We start from the raw sequence: 21858 nt of genomic DNA, 5'->3' as shown, positions 1-21858 counted from the left end.
ATACCACCGGAAGAACATTTTGTAATAGTTCTTATTGTTTGGGATGCTGTATACTTTACCTTTTTGCTTCAAGGATGATTCCTGCTCTTCAAGCTCAATATTATGCCCCAGATTTCTGGCCCATTGTATCATATTCTCCTTTACCACCTCTTTTTCCCGATCATATTTCGGTAAGATTTTATATAACTGAGACACTAGTGAACCTTCGCCTGTAGTTAGTAAAATAATTAACTCTTGAGTTGTTATGATCTATTCCTGTTGTTTTCTTTTCTTATCTATCAAATACCTTTCCCTTATTTGTCTGAAGAGGAACCAGCTACATTGCCCACCTTCATCTCTAATTTCTTTGAATGTCTTTAAGAGAACCTCATTTCCTTGTTTGTTTGTTTGTTTTACCATATCTTTGTATGTCCACCATTTTGTCTTTAAACCAAGGATCATTTGTTTTGTGAGGGGAAGCCCAGATTGGTTATATATATATATATAAAAAAAAAAAAAAAAAAAAAAAAAAAAAAAAAAAAAAAAAAAAAAATTTAAAAATATGTGTTATTATTTTATTAATGTTAATGTTTTATTTATTTATTTATTTGTTTATTATATTTATTATATTTATTTGTATCCTGCCCTCAGAGTGGCTTCACGGCATTAAAAAAAGTACAATTAAAAACATTTAAAAATTAAATTAATTAAATAATTAAATAATAATAATAATAAGTACATTAAAAAGGAATTAAATCATTACAATATTAAAACAGATATTTTATTAAAAGAATAAAACGTATTTTAAAAAGGAAAAAAAACTATAAATAAGAGGAAGAAAAACTCTTTTAATAACTGTCTGTTTTAATACCGTAATAATTTAATTCCTTTTTAATGTCCTTTTTAATGTAAAAAAATGTTTTTAATAATGCTGCTTTTAATGCTGCGACGCTGCTCTGAGAAAAGAGCGGGATACAAATAAATATAATAATAATAATAATAATAATAATATTTTCTCAGTGATATATATTTTTCCCCACACGTAAGCACTATATAACCTTATTTAGTGCTTATTCACATCATTATTTGCCTTGTCTTTATCATAAAAAAAATGAAAAGCTTGATTTGACACTGTTTCTGGATGCTCTCTGGAGCTGACACTGTTTCCTTTGTAGGAAAGCTCCAGCAGCAGAGAGGGCTTTGCTACTAGTCTTTAATGCGCATGCGCGCTTCTCAGCTTGAGCGGCTGCTGTTCCTCTTACCTGCCGCCAGGTGGCAGCGGCGCCTCCTCCTCCTCCTCCTCCTGAGTCTCCCGGGGAAAAGTTTAAGAAAGTTTGCAAAGTCTGGGGAGGCTGCAGTGCAGAAGTCTGAGGCTTGAGCCAGGAGCAGGTAGGCACTTTGTAGTGGCAAGGGAAGGGAAGGGGGCAGAGGAGCCCTGCTTGCAAGGCTCCAAAGGACAGAGCCCCTCTCCCCCTTGGGAGCCCTCCTTCACCTGCAAGAGGGAAGCCAAGTTTGCAGCCCCTGGAAGAGCAAAGGTGCAGCTGGGGGGTTTTTTTTTTTGGGGGGGGGGGGGGAGCAGGAGGACATAATGGAGGACATTCAGGGAGGGCATTGCAAACTAAAACCAAGGCACTGCAAACTAAAACCCTGCTTCTGAGTCCAAATGGAGGGCATTTTGGAATTCCTCCTGCAGGGAAAAGGGAATGGAGTGGTATGGAGGACGCGTCCTGGAAAAGGAGGACGCGCCCCACCATCCTCGCTGGGGCGAAGGGCTTCTTTTTTGGACCCCTTTTGCTGAGGAAAGGTTTCCCTTCCAACGCCTGCTTCGGCTCCTTTAAAAAGTGAGTGCCACACGGCAGAATGAATGCAGTTTGACACCGCTTTAAATGTCCTGGCTGGGGGAGAGTGGGGTATGGAGTTTGTGGTGGCCCTGGAGCTCTCTGCACCAAACTGCAGGTTCCCCCCCCCCCATATCCTGGACTAGCCAAGCTAGTTAAAGCAGGGTCAAACTGTGTTAATCCTGCAGTGTAGATGGAGCCTCTTTGCTCAGACAGGTCCTCCCTTTTATTCTAGGACCTGTCCTCCATCTCAGCCTTCTGTCCAGGAGGGATTCCACCATGTCCTCCATTTGGAGCCTAGCTCAGGCATGAGTTTGCATTCAGAGGAGTGTGGTTAGCTTTGGGTTTGGTCCTGTCCTCCATTTTGCTTGGCCGTCCTCTTTGGTCTCACCTTGTGTCTTTTCCCCATAGCTCCCAAACACACTGCAGAAATAATCCAGTTTGAGACCCCTTGAACTGCCCTGGCTCAATGCTGGAAAATTCTGGGAACTGTAGTTTTGTGAGACATTGAGCTTTCTCTGTTAGAAAGCTCAGGTGCCACAGCAAACTACAATTCCCAGGATCTCATAGCACTGAGCCACGGCAGGTTAAAGCGGTCTCAAACTGGATTATTTCTGCAGTGTGTTTTGGACCCAACTCTTCTCTTCCTTCCCTCACCTTGCTTACCCTTTCTATCTCTCAGTAAAGGTCTTGACAGTCCCCTTTCCCGTTTTCTGCCTCCACAGAATCCATTCTTCAGCACCTGGGTGGCACCTTTTCCTCGCCAGCCATGGATGCGGAGGGTGCCTCCTGCGAGGGAGCCTTTGCCGAAGCCCAGAGATGGGTAGAGGTAAGAGAAGAGGAGCGGCCCCCCTGGTTTATGGGTCTGGCGGCAACTCCTGGGTGTTTTCTCTATCATGGGGTTGTTATTGTGGTGGTTTTTAAAGGGAGGGTCTGGCCCTGGGCTTCCACTTGCCAGGAAGCCCCTACCAGCTCCCTACCTGCGGCTGAGGTAGGCTGAACATATGCACCGGTTTTTCTGTATTTCCAGACCGTCCCATCGTTTTAATGTAAACGTCATGTCTGTCCCATTTTGCGAGAATGGTTTGAAGACCCCTGTTTGAAACTGTGGGTGTCAAACGCACCAAAATTGTATCATGGAGTGTGAAAAGTTTATGGTAAGGTATTGAAAGACCGAAATTTGCTGCGTAAGGTTACTTCCTCGGAGAAATATCCATAGTGAAACGTAGTCCCCCTCTATGGAGTTTATCACACAGGGGAAAATCCTGTGGAAAAATGGGATTTAAATGCTGGGAAACCCCCACAAAAGCGGGTTGATTTCCACACACGTTGTTGTTAAACCAGGGTTAATTAACCCAAATGGAAAGTAGACAAAATCCACTCCTTTTTACTTTCAGGATTTTCCGAAAGTATAAAGGAGTGACTTTTATCTACTTTCTGTCTGCTTTCTGTTTGGTTAACACCACTTTAACAATGATGTTGTGTGAAAATCAACCCGCCTTTGCAGTTTTTTTGTATTTAAACCCCCATTTCTGCACAGAATTTTCCCCATGTAATAAATTTTTATAGGTTCTGTTACTGAAGAATAATTGCTAGCTCAATATGTTCTCATAATAATTTTTGTTGTCATCTTAACTTTTGTATGAATATGGAATATTACATAACTCTGTCCTGCTTTTGCCATCCTAGTGTCCCGTTTTTGTCTCAAGGGAATATGGTCAGCCTAGGCTGAGGTGGGCTGGAAGAATTACGAGGAATGGATCCTCTTCGTGTTCATTATGTCTGGCCCTGCCTGAGTTACAGGGGTGCGGAGAGATGGCTGACCTCCTCACCCCTTTGCAGGGACCCCCTTGGCAGTTATTTTTAGAAGCCTGTACAGGGAGAGCTGTGTGGTTTTGGGAAAGAAGAGGGAGTTGGAGCAAGGGCCTCTGTTAAAAGTTTTCCTACTTTTTCTTCCATCGGTTTTGTGGCTGAGAGATATTTAGCACAGTCTCTTTGGTGGAGTCCGTCAAGTACCAGATTTACAGATTACTGTTAAGCATAAGCACTATCTTGCTTGAGTTAGACTGTCTTGAGTTGAGTGGTGCCAGTTTTGTGTGTGGAAGGTTGGTTTGTTAATATTGTGTTAGGATTGCTAGATACCCTGTTAAATAGAGGTATCTTTTAGAGCAGAGGTGGGCAACTTGGAATCCTCCAGAGACTGCAACTCACATCCTCCTTGTGCTGAGGAGCGTTAACAGTCCCAGCAATACCCTTGGCCACCTCTGCTTTAATGTAAAGGAGTGTCTTTTATTAAAGTCTACCTAGACCAGTGGTTCTCAACCTTTGTTCCTCCAGATGTTTTGGACTTCAACTCCCACAAGCCCAAAACAGCACAGCTAATGGGTAGGGATTCTGGAAGAGAAAGTCCAAAACACCCAGAGGACCAAAGGTTGAGAACCACTGACCTAGACCTTCTAGAATCTAGTTTCCTTCTTCTAGTTTCCAAGTGTTTAGTTATGTTAAATCTGTTGTAGTGAAATTAATAACACATGTCATGATAAATTGGTTAGTTTTTAAAGTAAGAATTGAGAACTTATAGATCTCCAGATGTGGACTCCCACCTTCCTTGACCATTGGCCATATACTTGTTGGGGCTGATGAGAGTTGGAGTCCAACAAAGCCACACGTTACCCACTTTTTGGCTAAGTCTTCTTAGCCCACTGAAATCACTGGGTTTCTGGACCCATACAATACACGACACTGTGGAGGAGGGACCACCTTTGTTGAACTTTGTGGAGGGAGACCAGAGGCCTTTGCATTGGGCACAATCTGGGACATTGTGCATGGGGCAGAGTTGGAGGCAGTAAAAGGCCTGCCTGCCCCTCCATGTGACTTTGCACAACTTTGTGACCCACCTTCGAGCCCAGAGCACAGTGTGAACCTTGCTAGTCACTTGGGGGCTCGAGAGGAACTTTCTCTCCTTTACCTGGGTTTCGCCCATCACTGTCTGGGAGAGTTTGACAATTGGCTATGAATATTGTCTATAAATAGGCTTCCATATGGCAGGTACCAAGGGGAGATTATAAGAGTTTCGGTGTACACCTTGGCACCCTTTTAGTGTAGGGCAATGCCTCTCTAGAGTCCTAGGTTCTGCAAGTGGAGAAGGAGTTTATTTTTGAGGTGAACCTGGGGATTTTACTCTCACTTGTAAAGTCTTGAGCTTTGGGTGGGAGTACCTTGGTTTTCCCTTCCAGTATAAGGCTGGCCAAAGAGCACCCAGTTATTGCCTCCGGATTGTGGTCAGGTGTTTTGCCCAAGGGAAGGCTGAGGAAGTAGGCAAGGGGTGACACCTGGTGACACCTGAACCTGCTTCAGATTGCTCCTTCCTCTGGTTTCTTCCAAGATCATTGTGATTTTAGGCTAATAAAGTGGCCTTTATTTAATCCAACTCTCTGTGTCTGATACCATTTTTCCATGATAGGTAATCACCTGGAATGTTGATTTCCATTTGTTTGAAAGTGTTTAAGCATAGTGGCCTAAGAACGTACAGTGGGTGAATGGTTATATACTGTATTTCACACATGACATAATCAAGAAAGCAGTATTCTGTATGAAAGGTTGATTTCAAAACCTGAGGGTTTCTAAGTGTGGACATGCATACTGCACTTATTGAGGCTCTTCTATTAAACATGCAGGGAATGGGGAGTCCTGCTGAGCTGTGGATGGTTTAATGAGATGGCCTTTAGATTCAGTTCCAACCTTCCCATTAATGTTCTCCAGTAGACAACTGGGGAGGGGGGCATTCCTTTCTACTTAGCAAAGCATATATCAGATTTTGTGGCAGGGTTTGGATCTTGATGAATTCCTTAGGGGGCAATTCATTTGTCAGCTTGAACTAGTGTAGTCTTGCCAAGACAATGGAATTACACTTAGAGGAGAGATTTGACAACTGATTCATGAAAGATACCTAATTATTCTTGGAACTGAGAATGGTAATTGGAAAAGGTACTATAAGATTAACAAGATGTCTTGGTCTTGTTCAGAAGAAACTAATTGCTGAAACTTTTTCTAAGTATATGGATGGCTGCAGGTGATTTAGCACTTTAGGAGCAGTTTTGAAAATCATACTTTCTGTGCCATGATCCTATAAATCTTAATAGTCATCACAGGAAGTAATCCCCAACTCTGGGAATTATGATATACATTTCATAAGGCAGGAGGAGTCCTTGACAAATTGCTGATCTTAATTAAAATTTGCCAGACATTGTCAGGTTTTAGATCTGTAATTTACAATCTGTATTAGTTGTTAACTGCTCTTAGTCTTACTGAAGATAAAAAAGAAGGAAAGGAAAAGATAAAGAAGATGTGGCAGCACCTTTAAGAATAACTACTTTTCATATTTGCATGAGTTTTTGTGGATAAAAACCCACTTCTCTGGATGCAGTACAGAGTGGTATCAAGGCCTCAGGCATAACATAACAACAACAACAACAACAATAATAATAATAATTTATATCCCGCCTCTCTACACAATGCAATCAGGGCGGTTTACAAGGTTAAATAACACATACGTATACAATTGTGGGAGTGGAATAGAATGTAATAGGGTCTTAAAAAGTGCAAATCATGACCCTCACTGAGGAGTTAAGTTTTAATTGTATTGTTTAATATAATTGTCTGAGGCTTTATGATTTTGACTTTGGTTGTTTTCTAGCATTTCTGTATAATATTGCTTGTGATGTTTGTTTTAATGTAAATTGATACTGTTCTTTCTGTCACATCTGCCAGAGCCTAGTTGGCTCCTCCATAATAAATTTTATTCATTATACTTCTGAAAGGAAAACTAGTTGGGGTCGTTTTTCTCTTCCTGGTCTTTTCTTGTTCCAGAAAAAAGAAAAGATAAAGAAAAGCTGGAATTTTGTGTGTTCTCATGGTACTTGTCCTTTTTTAGCAAGTAGAATTTCTTAGCCCAGGGGCTTTGAGTCCAACATTTTATAGTTCCTACATGGGAAATGCAAAACCAGGCTTTCTAACTCAGCAGGTGTGCTGGAATGTAGAGTACAAAGTGGCATTAACAGCAAAGAGTAAATCATAGCAGTATTTTCAAGGGAATGTCGAAGCTGCTGGAAAGCATTCTTTGTATGATCATGTTTTGACCACAGATGGCAAACTTCTGTATTTTCATGGTTTACTCTGTTCTCCAGAAGGTTATCTGGTGTACTTTGCTTTACAAATTGACCCCTTTCTGAAGTACCTTAACAAAACTGGCTAGATCTAACAGTACAGGCTTCACGGTTACGAATCATGTATGCTCAGGCACAGCTGCAGTATTATATGCAATCCAGCCACATGACATACAGCTATGTGGACTTAAATACTGTCCTTTTTCATGACAAATTAAAATATGGACCTTGGTTGTCCTTGATTTTTCTCACGTTGACATCATTCTTTTAGTTGTGTTGTGAATTATTATTTACTTAACTGCTTTTAACTATTGCAGGAGACAGTATTTTACAGTAGCTCTAGTAATGTGTCCATCATGGTACACACACATGCAAGACTTCTCTGTAGAGCAAAACACTGACATTATAACAGCTGAAAGCAGAAATCCACTAGAATGCAAACATGGAGACTTGTTTGCTTCATAGTACTGATGTGGGATTGCTATAGGTAGCTTTTGGGGAGAACCTGTTCTATCTCCAAATGCACTGGAACTCATGAATAAGAATGTTTAAATCTTCTTATTTGAAAAGAAAGCATTTGAAAATTGGAATATATTGTATAGGGTAGTGGACCTTTTCTCCTTGAAAAGTGGAAGGGTGCAGTAGACAAGCAAGTTTTTCTTTACCCTGAAGAATTTTCCTTTGGGCCATATAAACTGATACTGTAATTCTTAGGCTTAGTCTTTCATCCTCAAGCATGTGAGCAAAGCTCTACTGTTGGCTACCTGAATATATTTTCCTTTAAACTCATTTGCAGAATGGCAGTCATTTCTCATTTATTGCAGCTTGCCTGCTTCTGCTCTCTCTTTAATGCATGTTAAAATCTACCATGGTCATAGGATACAGAATTCATCTGTGGTGTTATTATTGTGAGGATATTTTAGGAACCTGATGAATTTAGTAGTGGATGGCCAAATCCAGCCTGAGGAATCAGACTCTCCCTAGACAGCTTTGGGTCTGGAATCCACCTAGCTTTAATGTCATCACAGCTGTTTGCCCTAGCAACTTGGTTTGGAGGTTGACATTCCCTGGAATTCCCAAAAGGCATCACTCCCATTGGGAAGTGAGACTTGCTAATTGTGGATGGGCTGAATGCTTTGCCAACATAGCTGTTCCTTTGGCCTGATGATGGTGCTTGCCAAATGAAGCCATGCAGAATGGCTTTGCCTCACTACCTACTATTCAGGCATACAGTGGTGCCTCGGGTTACGAAATTAATTCGTTCCGTGGCACCGTTCGTAACCCGAAAAGCCTTCGTAAGCCGAATTGCCATAGGCGCTAATGGGGAAAAGCCGCGATTCCATGCGAAAAAGCCGAAAAAAGCACCAAAAGTTTTGTATTCATATTGGAAATGAGACATCACCCAGAGTGTGTTGTCATTGGGGTTGCTGAGTGAACATGATCTGCTTTTACTTTTCAAGAGCAATTGTTCAGACACACTTTTTATTCATATCTTTGCCAATAAACAGGAAAGAAATCCCCATCTTCTACTAAATCATCAATTACATTTGTTTGTGCCATCTCCTAATTTAACAGCTCACAAGAATGTTCAGTTAAATCTGTTAAAAACAACAACAACAATAACAACATTGTCACTGTAGGATCAGTCCACACATTCATCAAATTGTTTCTTGTTTCTGACAGTAGCTTGCCAGATGTTTCAAATTTCACAGGCAGGGCATGAAGACAAAACTTCTCAATTCTCTGCCTGCACGTTAAGACACACCCTGTTCCTTAACTACAGATGTTTCATTTACTTGCCATGGTCAATACCCACGGATTGACTTATTCCTTATTAATGTGTCCTAATTTTTTAAAAAGGGAGTCCAGTGTGACATAGTAGTTTGAGCATTAGACTACAAATCTGGAGACCAGGGTTCGATTCCTGCTCGGGCATGAAACCCACTGGTTGACCTTGGGCAAGTCACACTTTCTCAGCCTTAGAAGAAGGCAAAGACAAACTTCTGAATAAACCTTGCCAAGAAAACCCCATAATAGATTCACCTTAGGGTCTCCATAAGTCAGAAATGACCTCAAGGCACATAAGACACAATTCTTCAAAATCAAAACTTGTGCATCATGTGAAATGTTGTAATGAATCCTAATCATTAATTAGGCAAGTTATGCATTCCTGATACCATTCAGTTTCCTAAAATGACACTCATTATATTATTCCTTCTGCATATCCGTTCACCTTTGTAATAACCACATTTTTTTCTAAACTAGAAGGCTCCGGATAACATTGTCATTTGTCTTTTCCTGAAAGAGAAATGGTCTAACATCTATTCTTGATGTCCTTTAAGGTGCACTTTATTTCTGTGATAATTTTTTGCTGTAAATATTTTTTGAGATGAGCCACCTGAAATTCCAAATATGGTTATGCTGCCGAGTTGTATGAAGGGATTATGATATTGGTTATTACATTTTGAGTCTAGAAATCCTTTATAGTTATGCAGTCCCACCCAATATCTGTTTTGTATTTGTTTACACCTCCATGTTCTCAGTAGGCATTTTCAAGCCAAGCTGTTTCTACAAATTGATATCCTTGATGCAGGTGAAAATGCTCTTGAAGTATATAATCAAAACCCAAAAGTCTGATATGTTAACATGTGGTGTTAATAGTACTCTCACAATAGACTCTCTCTTCTCTGCCAGTAACACACAGGTGGCAACAGCAATAAAATTCTAAATGTGAAGTACAAATGTGTGTGCTTTTAATAAAGTTCAGGGACAACTTCTACAGTGTAGTTAAACATAAAAAGTGCACACATTTCAATTCAAAGTGTAATGTATTGGTTTAAAACTTCACATGAGCGAGTTGTATTGTCAGTTACCTGCTACAGTTTAAAGTACGTTTTTAAAAATGCAGGTGTAGCTAGCATGTTGAAGGGATGTAGACTTTACTTTTGTGTCACTTTCAAGAGCAAAATCTCTAACTTCATTTCAGAGCAGGGCTGGACAGAATGCAGTCCTCCAGACGTCGTCTGTGCTGATTGTCAGATTAGGGCAGATGGGAGTTGCAGTTCAACAATATCTGGAACCAAACCCCAACAGATACCAAGAGCCTACTGTCTCTTACTGCTCAGTTCTATACTGCCGTAGTCCACGGTTTTGCACCTGGTTCAAGTTGACAGACATCAGTTTTAGTGGAAGTAAATCCACAAGCCTAAAGCTTGCTCACATCTGGTTTAATTCTTTAATACCTTCCCTCACACCAGTTTACTAACTTCCTTTGTCCCCTTGAGAAGCTATCAGTTGCACTGGCAGACAAAGAACAATTTCCTGCACTTGAGAGCAAAGGGTTTTTCATCTAGCCACAGTGCCCCAGTCTGATCTGACTTGGGTCTCCTCCATGGCTACTTAGAAAACAAAACAAAACAAAAAAAGCAACCAGCAAGGGATTTACATTTGTTCTTAGATTTCCTGCAGGTACCTTCCGTGGCCCAAAAGGTTCCAGTATCTGAAACTCAGATTGAATTTTGCTTAAATAACTCTGTAACACAAATGTAAAACAGATTGGCCAGAAGATGAATTCAGTTTAAAATGGATCACCTCTTCTTCCTGTTTCACAGTAACAACATTCCATATATGCCAAAAATAGTACAGAATGGACTCTGAGGCATTTCTTTGTGTTGTGTGTGTAAGGAAAGACTCCTGAAGTCTGGAGCACTTGCAGCTTGGTTAAAGTCTAGCAGCTGCAATTCTTTCTTCCACCTTCAGACAGTTTGATTTTTGCAGAAAGCTGGTTCTCAAAAGAAGGGTGTTGAACAAAGTGAATGGGGGGTGAAACAAATCTTTCCTCCCCTCACAGGATTTGATCATGAAGTTGTAAGCAATGGAAATAGCATGTATTTGATATACCAAGAACTCAGCATATTAATTAATCTGATGTTTTTAAAAAAAGAAAAAAACATCATACTGTTTACCGTTATCTGACCCTGAGAAGCCTTGTGCAGAGATATAGTAAACTAGGATAAATATCCCAGAAATTGGACACCTGTCTCCTTTTTTAAAGAATGCTGAGCATGAACCAAGCAGTGTTTACATAAACTTGATAAAGAACACTCAATACTTCTGAATATGATAGGTTTGTGATTACAGCATTCCTGCTATGAATGCTTCAATGCTTCTAAGTGTTGGTGGTTTTTAACTATGTTTTTCCTTGTAGCCACAGCAACCCAAATATTTTCAAGGAAATGATTGGGAAACAGTACCAACTTTGAACTCAAACCAGTATAACAAACTGTACTGAAGTAACATTCCTAGTCTTTTAGGTTTCTGTTGATGTATATGTGATATACATATATAATATTATTGTATAATGAGAGCTAGCCGGCGTAGTGGTTTGTGCATTGACTACATCTCTGGAGACCAGGATTCATTTCCCTGGTCAGCCATGGAAACACATTGGCTGACCTTGGGTATGTCACACACACTCAGCCTTAGAAAACCCTGTGATGGGTTCACCATAAGTCAGAAATGGTTTGATGGTACAAAACAACAACAAATGATATAATCTAACTTAATTCAACCAGTTGCATAAAAAGGGATGCGAAATTCAGGGTTGGTATTGTTTAGACTGGGTTGAAGCTGTATTAATATGGAAATCAGATTCATATAGTACTGAAAGCTTTAGAAGAATTATTAATATGTCCATTATTGTGGGTGTTTAGAAATAATTTTGTGGGAGTAAACATATGAAAACCTTGCCTTAAGCATTTTATTCATCAAACGTTCCAATCAGCAATCTCACTGCTGACGTTTGCACTAGCTGCAGTTTCTGAGTCATCTTCAAGGGCATCTCCATGTCAAATGCATTACAGTGGTCTAATTGGGAAGTCAACTGCATGAACTACTGTAGTTAGGCTGTCACTATCCAAAATAAATAAATAAATAAATGCTACAACTGGTGGACCAATCAAAGTTGTGTACCAATCAAAGTTAGCCCCAGGCAATCCAGACCATAGATTCCACTGTCTCCTGTGACAGAAATGGACCAGGACGAACTCTCCAAGCTATGTACTTGCTACTTCATTGAGCACTGAGTGCAAACTCATCCAGGATGAATTGCTTGCTCAATTGCCACACCAAGGAACCACCAACTCATAGAGCCTCCAACTTATTGGGAATCATTTTCACTTTACTGCTCACCATCCAGCCCACTACATCAATCAGGTGCACATCATCCCGACAGGCATTTGCCATGCCCTAGATCATCCATTTCTACTAGTTCTTATCAGCAGGGAAGGGCAGGGTTCAACCTTACAACAGGTAGGATGGATTGCAACAGCTGAAACTAATCCCAAGAAACCAGACCAAGTGGAACAGTAAACACTTCTTTGGGCTTGGCGGGTGCCTTCATGAGTGAAAATACTGCTGAATCCACACTACACAAATATCCAAGTTGACACCACTTTAACTGCCATGGCTCAGTGCCATCAAATTTTGGGAATTATAGTTTTGTGTGATATTTAGTCTTTGCTGTCAGAGAGCTCTGCCACAACAAACTACAATTCCCAATAATCCATAGCATTGAGCCATGGTAGTTAAAGTGGTGTCAAACTAATATTTCTGCAGTGCAGATGCAGCCTCAGAGTCCTTCTTCAAAGCCTTTGCTGATCTTCTTTAAGAAATAATTATTTGAGATACAAATAATATTAAATGCTCATCTTTTATTTACTTTCCAATGATGTAACAAGGTTATCAACCATTTTAAATGATTAATTTAAGGCTAAACAGCTGTAAGTTGGCTAATCATCCAGTGTAATGAAAGAAAAGAGGCCAGTGCCATATAAAACTTAATAGCAGATCTTTTTTTTTCCTAACAAAATTGGCACAGCCATATGACGGTAGATGTGTTTCAGTGCAAGCAAAATGTATTTAAAGGCTTAACTCAAATATTCCTATTAGGTTATGACATCTTGAGCAAAATGTGGTGAATTCATTAGAAATATTAACTCGGTACATAGCATTTGTGTGGAAGGGAATAGCCGCTGCTTGCCTAGCAATGCTGGGTAAGAAGCTCTTGCATTCATTTTACCAAGGACAAGGTAAGTCTTTATTGTCCACCTCGGTGATGAAGAGAATCCATATCCATGACAAACTGGGTTTCCTCTTTATCTTAAAAAGGATTGGATTAAGTACTATCTCTTTTCTCATTTCTAGAGAAGAGAAATTATATATGCTAGAAGTGTTGCCACTTGCACACTGCTATGTGAAATTTGCTTTAATGTTAATGTAGTACAGAGCTTGAAAGTAACACCTTATGAGTAATGATGTCACTGTACCCTATGGGTTTTGAGAGTAATAAAGGAATAATGGAGTTTATTGTTTTTAAAATTAATGACCAGTAACATTGATATTTTTCCCAGCGTACTATTCTTATATTGGTACTATTGTCATATTGGTCCTCATCATTACTTTTGGAAGACTAAAATGTTTTTCTTGGGGTATTTTGGGGGGATTTATTTTTCATATCTTATGTCATTTTAATAGTGCTTTTAAAAGGATCTGAAATAGCTCTGTAATGCATACAAGTTATTTTCTTGGAGAGGGCCCCTGCAGTTATTTATGCAATAAATGATTTTTTCAAAGTAACTTTCCTAATGTCTTTGGCTGTTTCTCAAACAGTGTTTTGATAGCAGAACGTTGCCCTGAAGCTTCCATATATAGTGCCCATCTAAAATGGATACAATCCCAATTTGAAGTCCCCTCTCCTTCTTAATGGAGGAGTGGTGCTGGGAAGTATCATCACCTGGCAGATTTCAGTTGCTGTATGTGGCTTGATGAATCTCAACTTGTACAGGACTGTCCTAGACAGATCCGAGACATTAAAATTGGCACAAATAACACATTTTCATCTGATTTGAAGCACTGTCTAAACTCTGCCATTTAAAGAGAAACTAAAATACCACAACAACTTTGTTCCTGAGAGCACTTGCAGCCTGAACCAACAATGTTAATAGTCCTGGTTAGAAGCTCACTCCCAAGGCAAATAAGAAGCAGTTGTAGAGTAGTAAATATTGATGAGCTAGAGCTCAAAAATTCCTGACATTGCTGCATTACGTGTCCCTAGCTTTATGGAGTTAGAAAAGGAGCAAACAACTCTGACTATTGTAAGCTAGCAGCGAAAATGCGTGTTGAGCAAATAGTATGCCCAGTTTATTCATTGGAAAAATGCCCTTGTGACCTGCTTTTAAAGAAAACCAACTGAGGTCTGAATAGTCAAATGATCTGAAAAACCACAGACAACATTTGATGGATGCTTGGTCACCAGGAATGTTGGAGTTTCATGTGACGTCCATGACTGGCTGTCCCCAGTTATTTGCATTTTGAAGTTTCTTTTCCTACATTTATGGCTTTTCCAGAATTGTCCTCTTCTGTGTTTATATATTGTTGGTATTTTGGTGTCGTAATATGCATATATTGCTCAGATTCATTTTAGGATTAATTTTAATCTTGCCAGGTAATGCATATATGTGGTATTTAATGCTAGTTGGCATTTTAATTGTGAAAAGGTAGGTGGTGCTATTGTCGTAGAGGGATGGGTCCATGTCTCCCACTCACAGTTGAGATCATGTTCCTAACTCATCCTGATGCCTAGTAATTTGGAAGAAACGTTTCATTTCTACAGGTTCTTATTTTAGAGAAGATAATTTTGCCAGAGTTGCTAAGCAACGTTCCCAAAGCAATCTGGTGTGCATGAAAGAAAAATACTTTAAAAAAAAAGACACAGTGCAAAACCTCCACTGAGTCTGGTAAATTGTCACCACTAAAATCAGACTTTAAATATTCAGAAATGAATGTTCCAAGAAACTGGTTGAAGAGATCCATCCATCCACCACTTTATTTATATCCCACCTTTCTTCTAAATTGAAACTTACATAGCAGCACTAATGGGTTTAGCAGGCTGGGCATGGTGCTTCTTCCCATGGAGTGAAACAATCCTTTTTTTACAGGTTAGGTACTATCGTATATACTTAACTATAAGCTGACCTCATGTATAAGTTGAGGTCAGGTTTTGGGGCCAAAATTATGGATTTTGCCACAGCCCGTGGATAGGTTGAGGGTAAAACTTGGAGGCTCCTTCATTGTGTGTATGGCAAGAGAGACTTTCATTGAGTCTTTTTGCTTCATCGCTTCAGCTTTCATATCAACAGGACTCTTTTTGCTTCAGAGACAAATTAAAGTCCTCTCCCAATGCCATGGGAAAATCTGAAAGAGTTGCTATCACATTTCCATAGTGACCCGTAAATAAGTCAATCTGGGATTTTGGGGTAAATTTTTGGGTGTAAATTTTTAGACTTATAGATGAGTATATATGGTAATTTGGTTTGCAGTAAGAGAAGAAATCCCTGAAAGATAAGAATGCTTTCCACATTGACTTGTCTGTTGGAGGACCATTGTGCCCTGTAGAAGCTTCTTGGTTTAGTGTATGAATCTTTGGGTCATGCAGAGCATTGGCCAGGGATATTCAGAGCTAAGGAGTGCCTTTGCATAGACTGCACAATAGAAGAACACACTCAAGTGCTTTGGTTTAGTTGAGTATTGCCAGAGAAGATTGTATTCAACGGTAGTGATGGCCAGATCCTGTCTCCTGTTATTGAACTTTCCACTGAGGATTCCCTGATAAATTTCCAGAAACCACTTGCTTTCCACAGCTTAAAAACTGTTTATGTGAGGATAACTAGGTTCAGGCATGATCTTCAAGACAGAAATGGCCATTTTCTGTGACAAGAACAACCTAATGTTGAGTAACATATAGAGGATATCAGAATTGGGGGGTGGGGAACACCGCATGGTTGTAGAGGCTTCTTTTCAGGGACAGATTTAATTCTTCAAAAAGCAAACGTTTGCTTTAAATAAATCTGCCTGGAGCTTGAAAGCACTATGTAATATAATGATGGAGTCTAAGGAAATAGTTGTCTAACATGTGGCCACCACATGCCTCTATTTCTGGAACTTGTTTTAAAGCCAGCCTGTCTACTGTATGTTTTCATGGTTTGCTTTTCTGCCAAGGCAGAAATAATGTCCGGCTGGGATGGATTTCCTGAATTTGCATAAAGAGTTTCCCCCTCTCCATCCTCTCCCTTCCCAGTCCTGCTCAGAGCATGGGACTAATCAATACAGTATGGCTCTGTGTAGAGGAGACAAATGAAAAAGGAAACTTGGGATAAAGAGTTCTGAGATTCATTTTGTGTAATCTTTAATATTGTTAGCAAGTGGTGCTGTGGTTCCCTCTGCCCCCCCCCACCTCCTCTACATACTTTTCAGCATGAGATGAGAACACAGACATTAAGCATCTGAAAGACAAAAGCCAACCTGCACATATCTCAATCAAGCAGCTCATTCATATTGTAAAACTTGGGTGGGCCACTTTCTGGAATGCTTTTTATAGCTGTTTTGCTGTGGAATTGGCTTGGTTTAACATCTGAATAAAGGATACACTTAAGTCTCTGTTAGGTGAGTATTGCTGTTTCACTGGATGAAGTTGAGGGAAGGGGGAGCTTTGGCCGGGGCCCCTGTAGCTTAATTTGAAATGTATCCAAGTTTTGTCAGTGAAGCGGAATGGCAAAGAAATTATGAGAAACTGGAGCTATGTTGGTTCATTCATGTTAGACTTGAGAAATCTGGATTTGATCCCTGGTTTCGGCAAAGGCTCTTTCACTGCCGTACGGTAAATTGCTTCAGCTTCACTTCTGAACCTTTAAAATAGGAATAGTTGTAACATACCAGAAATGGTGATGTGGGCTAGCACACAAAAAGAGAAAAAATGTATAGCATCTCACAGGGACTTGAGGGTATAGGAGCTGTGAGGGCTTCTTCAGATCTTGTTGCAGCCATGAGCTCATTATAAACCATAGGCAAGTTAACTTGCCATTTTTACCTTCAGCCTTAGCAAAGATATGGAGGTAAGTAGTTGTTATACAAATTGGCAAGGTGATATATGTTGAAGTCAAGCTGCAGTACAAATGCTGTCAATCCATGTATAAATTACAGAATTTTGCACATCAGAAGTTTTCAGACTCTGTTTCTTCAGAGGGTGCTTTCTGTGTTACTCTACTAAGGAACCTTTGAGAAATGCACACAGGGAGGGGAGTGTTTCTCGCTTCCTGTGAGGCAGCTGGCAAGCCTGTGGGATCTCTGTCAGCCTCACATGAACTGAGTGTGTGCTTCAGAGCAGGTCACAGAGTTTGCAAATATTGGTCCCTGGAGTAGCATTCTAATCATCCATCTTCAGGAAAATTACATGCTGCAACTTTCAGGTTTGGAATTGCTTAAAATGTTTGGCCCTTGTTGATGAGATGAACTGAGGTGTTGGAAAAAAAACAAGTAGGTATGAGCTTTACACCCAGAAAAAAGCAAAAAGAAATAGTGTTAGAAAAATTATGAAAAATTAAATTGGGGATTTAGAGGGCCAGTGTGGTGTAATGGTTGAGAGTTGGACTAGGACACTGAGAGACTAGAGATCGAATCCTGGGTCAGCCATGGAAATGCACTAGGTGATCTTGGACAAGTCACTCTCTCTCAGCCTCAATGGATGGCAATGGCAAACCTCTTCTGAACAAATCTTGCCAAGAAAACCCCATGATAGGGTCTTCAATATCCCATAGACTTCAAATGACTTGAAGTCACACAACAACAACAACAACAAATATTGGAGGTTGGTGGAGGCTGGGAATTGGGTAAGCTACCTCCCTTGATGTGTGTTGCACTCCTCCTGAAGAAGCAGGTGTGTAGCTTGAGAGTACTCTTAGAACCATTTTTGTTATTGGGCAGCTGGGTGGATTCTGATGTGGTGAATCACTATGGCCTTCCCTAGTTATCCTCACATAAATTGGCTACAGTCGTTGATGTGCTGGTATCTTCACAATTAGATTGCTACAGTGCACTTTGTTTGGGGCTGCCCTTAAAGATCACATAATACTGTACCATTTTAAAAAGAATTTTAAAAGGAATTGCACCAACTGCCAGTATGCTTCCATGGTGTTAGTAATGACATTTGAAGCCTGAAATGGATTGGGATTCATGACAGAAACTGTATTCATGCTCTTTTCTAAAAGTAAATAATCTGAGTAGATTTGGCAAATTTTATTGGGGTAGCTGAGCATTTGTGGATATGACCATCATCGCAGGAGAAAGCTTTACCACAACAGAAATGGCCATGTTCTCTGCTGTGTAAAACAATTGATTGAATAATAGCCCTGTTATGGCCAATACAACCCATTGTGGAATGTCCTTCCATTTGGACCCAATTGGTATCAACACAGTTATTATTCAGTTGTCTTACACAAACTCACATGTATATGGTTTTAAATTCATTAAAAAATACTTTAATGTTTCAATCTGTTTTTTTTTAAGTTTGGTAAATTGTTTAACATGTTTTTAGCCTTTAAAACATTTTTATTATTTACAATTTTAAATTAGTCAAGTTGGTTTTATTGTACCTCGGGTATCATATTTATTGTATCATTTGCCCCTGGATAAAGGGTGTATATGAGTATGTATGTGTGTGTATCTATATCTAGTTATCTATAAAATCACATAAGAGCATTAGATGTTCTTTTGTGTGGAATTGATACATCTCTCTTCCGCTAGATGTGACCTTTTCCTTACAGATGTGTTGTGAGCACTTCATCTTCTATTTATTGTTATATTGGGTATGGATGGCTGGTCACCTTTGTGACAAGTGTGCAGGCTGAATAGCATCAGCATGTATGTATTAGGTTAGTATATATGGCAAAGCACCTTGAGATATATTTTCATGTAGAAAGAGTTGACCATCTCGGAAACGGGATAGTATCATCCTTTTGCTTTGGAGACCATGTGTTATTGAGCTCTAATCTCCATTTTTAAAAAAGCAGTTCAATGGTATAGAATCCAGGTTTTCTTCTTTTTCTTCTGTATTTGGTTGTCCCCCCCCCCCCAGTCCTTTTACGAGCTGTAGTAGCAACAATAAATAGTAGAAACAGCAACCACTACTAGTCTGAGCCTGAATTGTAAGGTGAGATATGTAAATCTAAATAAAATTGAATGAACTCGCAGAACCTTAGTTTGCAAATCTATTGGAGGAAACAAGTTTCTAGAATCAAATTAGGAGCCTCTGTTAATTAAGCCTAATATTTTCCCCTAAAAATGATAATCCATAAGGTAGTCCGTCAGGCAAAAATCACGCCCGTCAGGACTGGACGCGAACTGGTGCACGTCGGGGGACGGAACAGGGACTGTTGGAGGATGTAATTGTGTGCGATAAACTCCGTTTTCGGGTGGACGCGTGCGCACACGAGCGTCCTCCTTCAGTTCCCCAAACGTTTAAAAAACAGTGTGCGATAAAGTCCTGAGACTGCTTTAATTGCCCTGCTCAATGCTAAGGAGTTCTGGGAACTGTAGTTTTATGAGACATTTAGCCTTCTCTATCAGAGACCTCTGGGACCACAATAAACTACAATTCCCAGGATTCCTTAGCACTGAGCCAGGACAGCTAAAGCAGTCTCAAACAGGATGATTTCTGCAGTGTGTTTTGGACCCTAGTTATTATGGTGCCTGTCCCTCCCTCCCTCCTTCTTTTTAAATGCCACATTCTGTTTGGCACAGCTAACAGGAAAATCAGTTTGCATGCACTTTCTGAAGGTGGAATTTATTCTCATTTTCTTTCCTCCAGGATGTCCCCATGCTTAGGTTCTGGCTAAGGAATTTCTGGTGAAAACTGACTTTTTTCCTTTCCCACCTGAACATACTTAGCAACAAATGGGACTTTTGGGGTTAATGTTAGACATGGCTGCAATATAATATGTAATTTAGCTTTCAGTTGCCCTGTGGCAGTCCATTCAGAATTTATAGTTGCATGTTTCTCTTTTAGGCACTTTGCTGTTTTTGTTTTGAAAATGTAATAAGCTACTCAGTGCCAACTGTTGATGAGACCCAGATGTGCTAGTCCTGGAGAAACCCAAACAAATTTGATTGCAGTGTCACAATGTAAACAAAGGCCAGTGGAGTTAAGAAATGGCTGTCTTATTCAACATTTGTATTCTGAATCACTTGCAATATGCCTGTAATGCCACAGATTAGTTTAGGACAATGTGCAGAAACGACTGTTAGATTTGGAGTTGATTAATGATTAGAATCTAACCAATACTGTGACTAGCCATTGGGAACGAATATGTAAAATAAGCCAGATTATGAAATCCTGTAAAATTCACAGGGAAAATTTATATGATAGTCTGATGACAAAGGTGTACCCACCTACCTGTTGTATACACATCTACCTATGTTGTTGAGCACAGTGGAACCTCTGAGGCTGCGTTCCCACTATGATTTAAGGCGAATTGCTGATTGGGTTGTATGACCGTCATTCCCATTTGAAATCAGTTCCGATCGTACTGTGATCAGTTTCAATCGTGATGAAGCAAGGCAAACGCAAAAAACTTGCTCTTTCCTGACACTAGTTCTTTGGCAGCTCTTTTGAAAAGAATCATTTCCAAAGTGTGTGCAACAAATGGGAATGACGGATCTGAATCACATCATTCTGAAAGGGAGGGACTGATGGCAGAGGGGCGTTTACCGTTTTTGGTAGATTCCCCCATCCCCCCCAACACCACCTTTGTGCTTATAGTGTGAACTATGGGCACATTATTTTTTTAAAAATAAAATTGATAGAAGATTCAATTAATTGATTTTGCAACTACTTGCAATTACTCGGGTGGTCCAATGGCAGCGCATAGTGAGGCAAGTAGTTGCAAAACCAATGAATCAAATGTTACATATAGTTCCCAAGCTGGGCTTCTTGGGCTGCTGCTTACCTCATTGATGATGCACAGATGATGATTGACATGCATTTTGAAGCAGCATAAACCAGTGGAGACAACAATCATGCCAAAAAAAGAAGCAATTACAAGGGGATAATGAAAAGATCCACTTTCATAGTGGGAGCAATGGACCTTTTGGAATTACTTTACCAACATGGAGCAAAGGCAACTTGCAAACCGGTTTAAATGTAAGTGGGAATGAACCTCTGAATAATGTTCAAGGGATGGTTCGGTAGGATGTTTGCATTTCCATTTTAACCTACTTAAAAGAGGATTTAGAGATAAAATAGCTTATTTCATCATGTTGGAAATGGATTGTTATGGATTATCATTTTTAGGAAAAAAATTAGGCTTAATTAACAGAATCTCCTAATTTGATTCTAGAAACTTGTTTCCTCTAGTAGATTTGCAAAATAAGATTCTGTGAGTTCATTCAATTTTATTTAGATTTACATATCTCACCTTACAATTCAGGCTCAGATTAGTAGTGGTTGCTGCTTCTACTATTTATTGTTGCTACTGTTACTGCTACAGCTCGTAAAAGGACTGGGGGAAAAACCAACCTAAAAGGCTCCAAATAAGAAGAAAAAGAACAAAACCTGGATTCTATACCACTGAACTAGACAACAACACACTCTTCCCCACATAAATGAAAAACTAGTTTCTCCCAATATTAGAGCAGAAGTACTACCAGCACTGATCTGGTGCAGGCACAGGTGTGTGTTGATGCCTTTGCTTCTTTCCTCGCTTGTCCTTTTTCTCACAGGCATGTGATTTACTGGCAGAGGGTCAGCTTTGCTGAGGCAGGAGCAACTGTAGTTATCCAGGAGTTTGCCACTTCCATAATCTCCCACCACTAGCTAGTGTTCATAGGAGCTGATGTTCATAGGAGCTGATGAACTTTCCGGGCTAAGAACATCCAGAAAATCACATTTTCTCATCCCTGGTATATCTGAACAAAAATTGGGCCAGTAGACTATTTTGTGAGGATGTGCCTCTGGCCTCCAGAGGCACTTGAGTCTTTACGACAAC

The 21858-nt window shown here is 39.9% G+C and overlaps 1 protein-coding gene across 1 annotated transcript in view; it reads left to right on the top strand.

Moving 5' to 3' along the window:
- The first annotated feature begins 1291 nt into the window (after window positions 1–1291).
- The window catches only part of LMO7 (LIM domain 7), a 185861-nt gene continuing 165294 nt past the window's right edge, over window positions 1292–21858 (top strand). The window contains 2 exon segments of the mRNA XM_042460780.1: window positions 1292–1368; window positions 2543–2646. Coding sequence (XP_042316714.1) covers window positions 2587–2646 — 60 coding nt within the window. The 5' untranslated portion in view covers window positions 1292–1368; window positions 2543–2586.

The sequence above is a fragment of the Sceloporus undulatus genome, chromosome 3, assembly GCF_019175285.1.
Source record: "Sceloporus undulatus isolate JIND9_A2432 ecotype Alabama chromosome 3, SceUnd_v1.1, whole genome shotgun sequence".
NCBI lineage: Eukaryota > Metazoa > Chordata > Lepidosauria > Squamata > Phrynosomatidae > Sceloporus > Sceloporus undulatus.
This window is presented reverse-complemented; position numbering and strand designations above follow the sequence as displayed.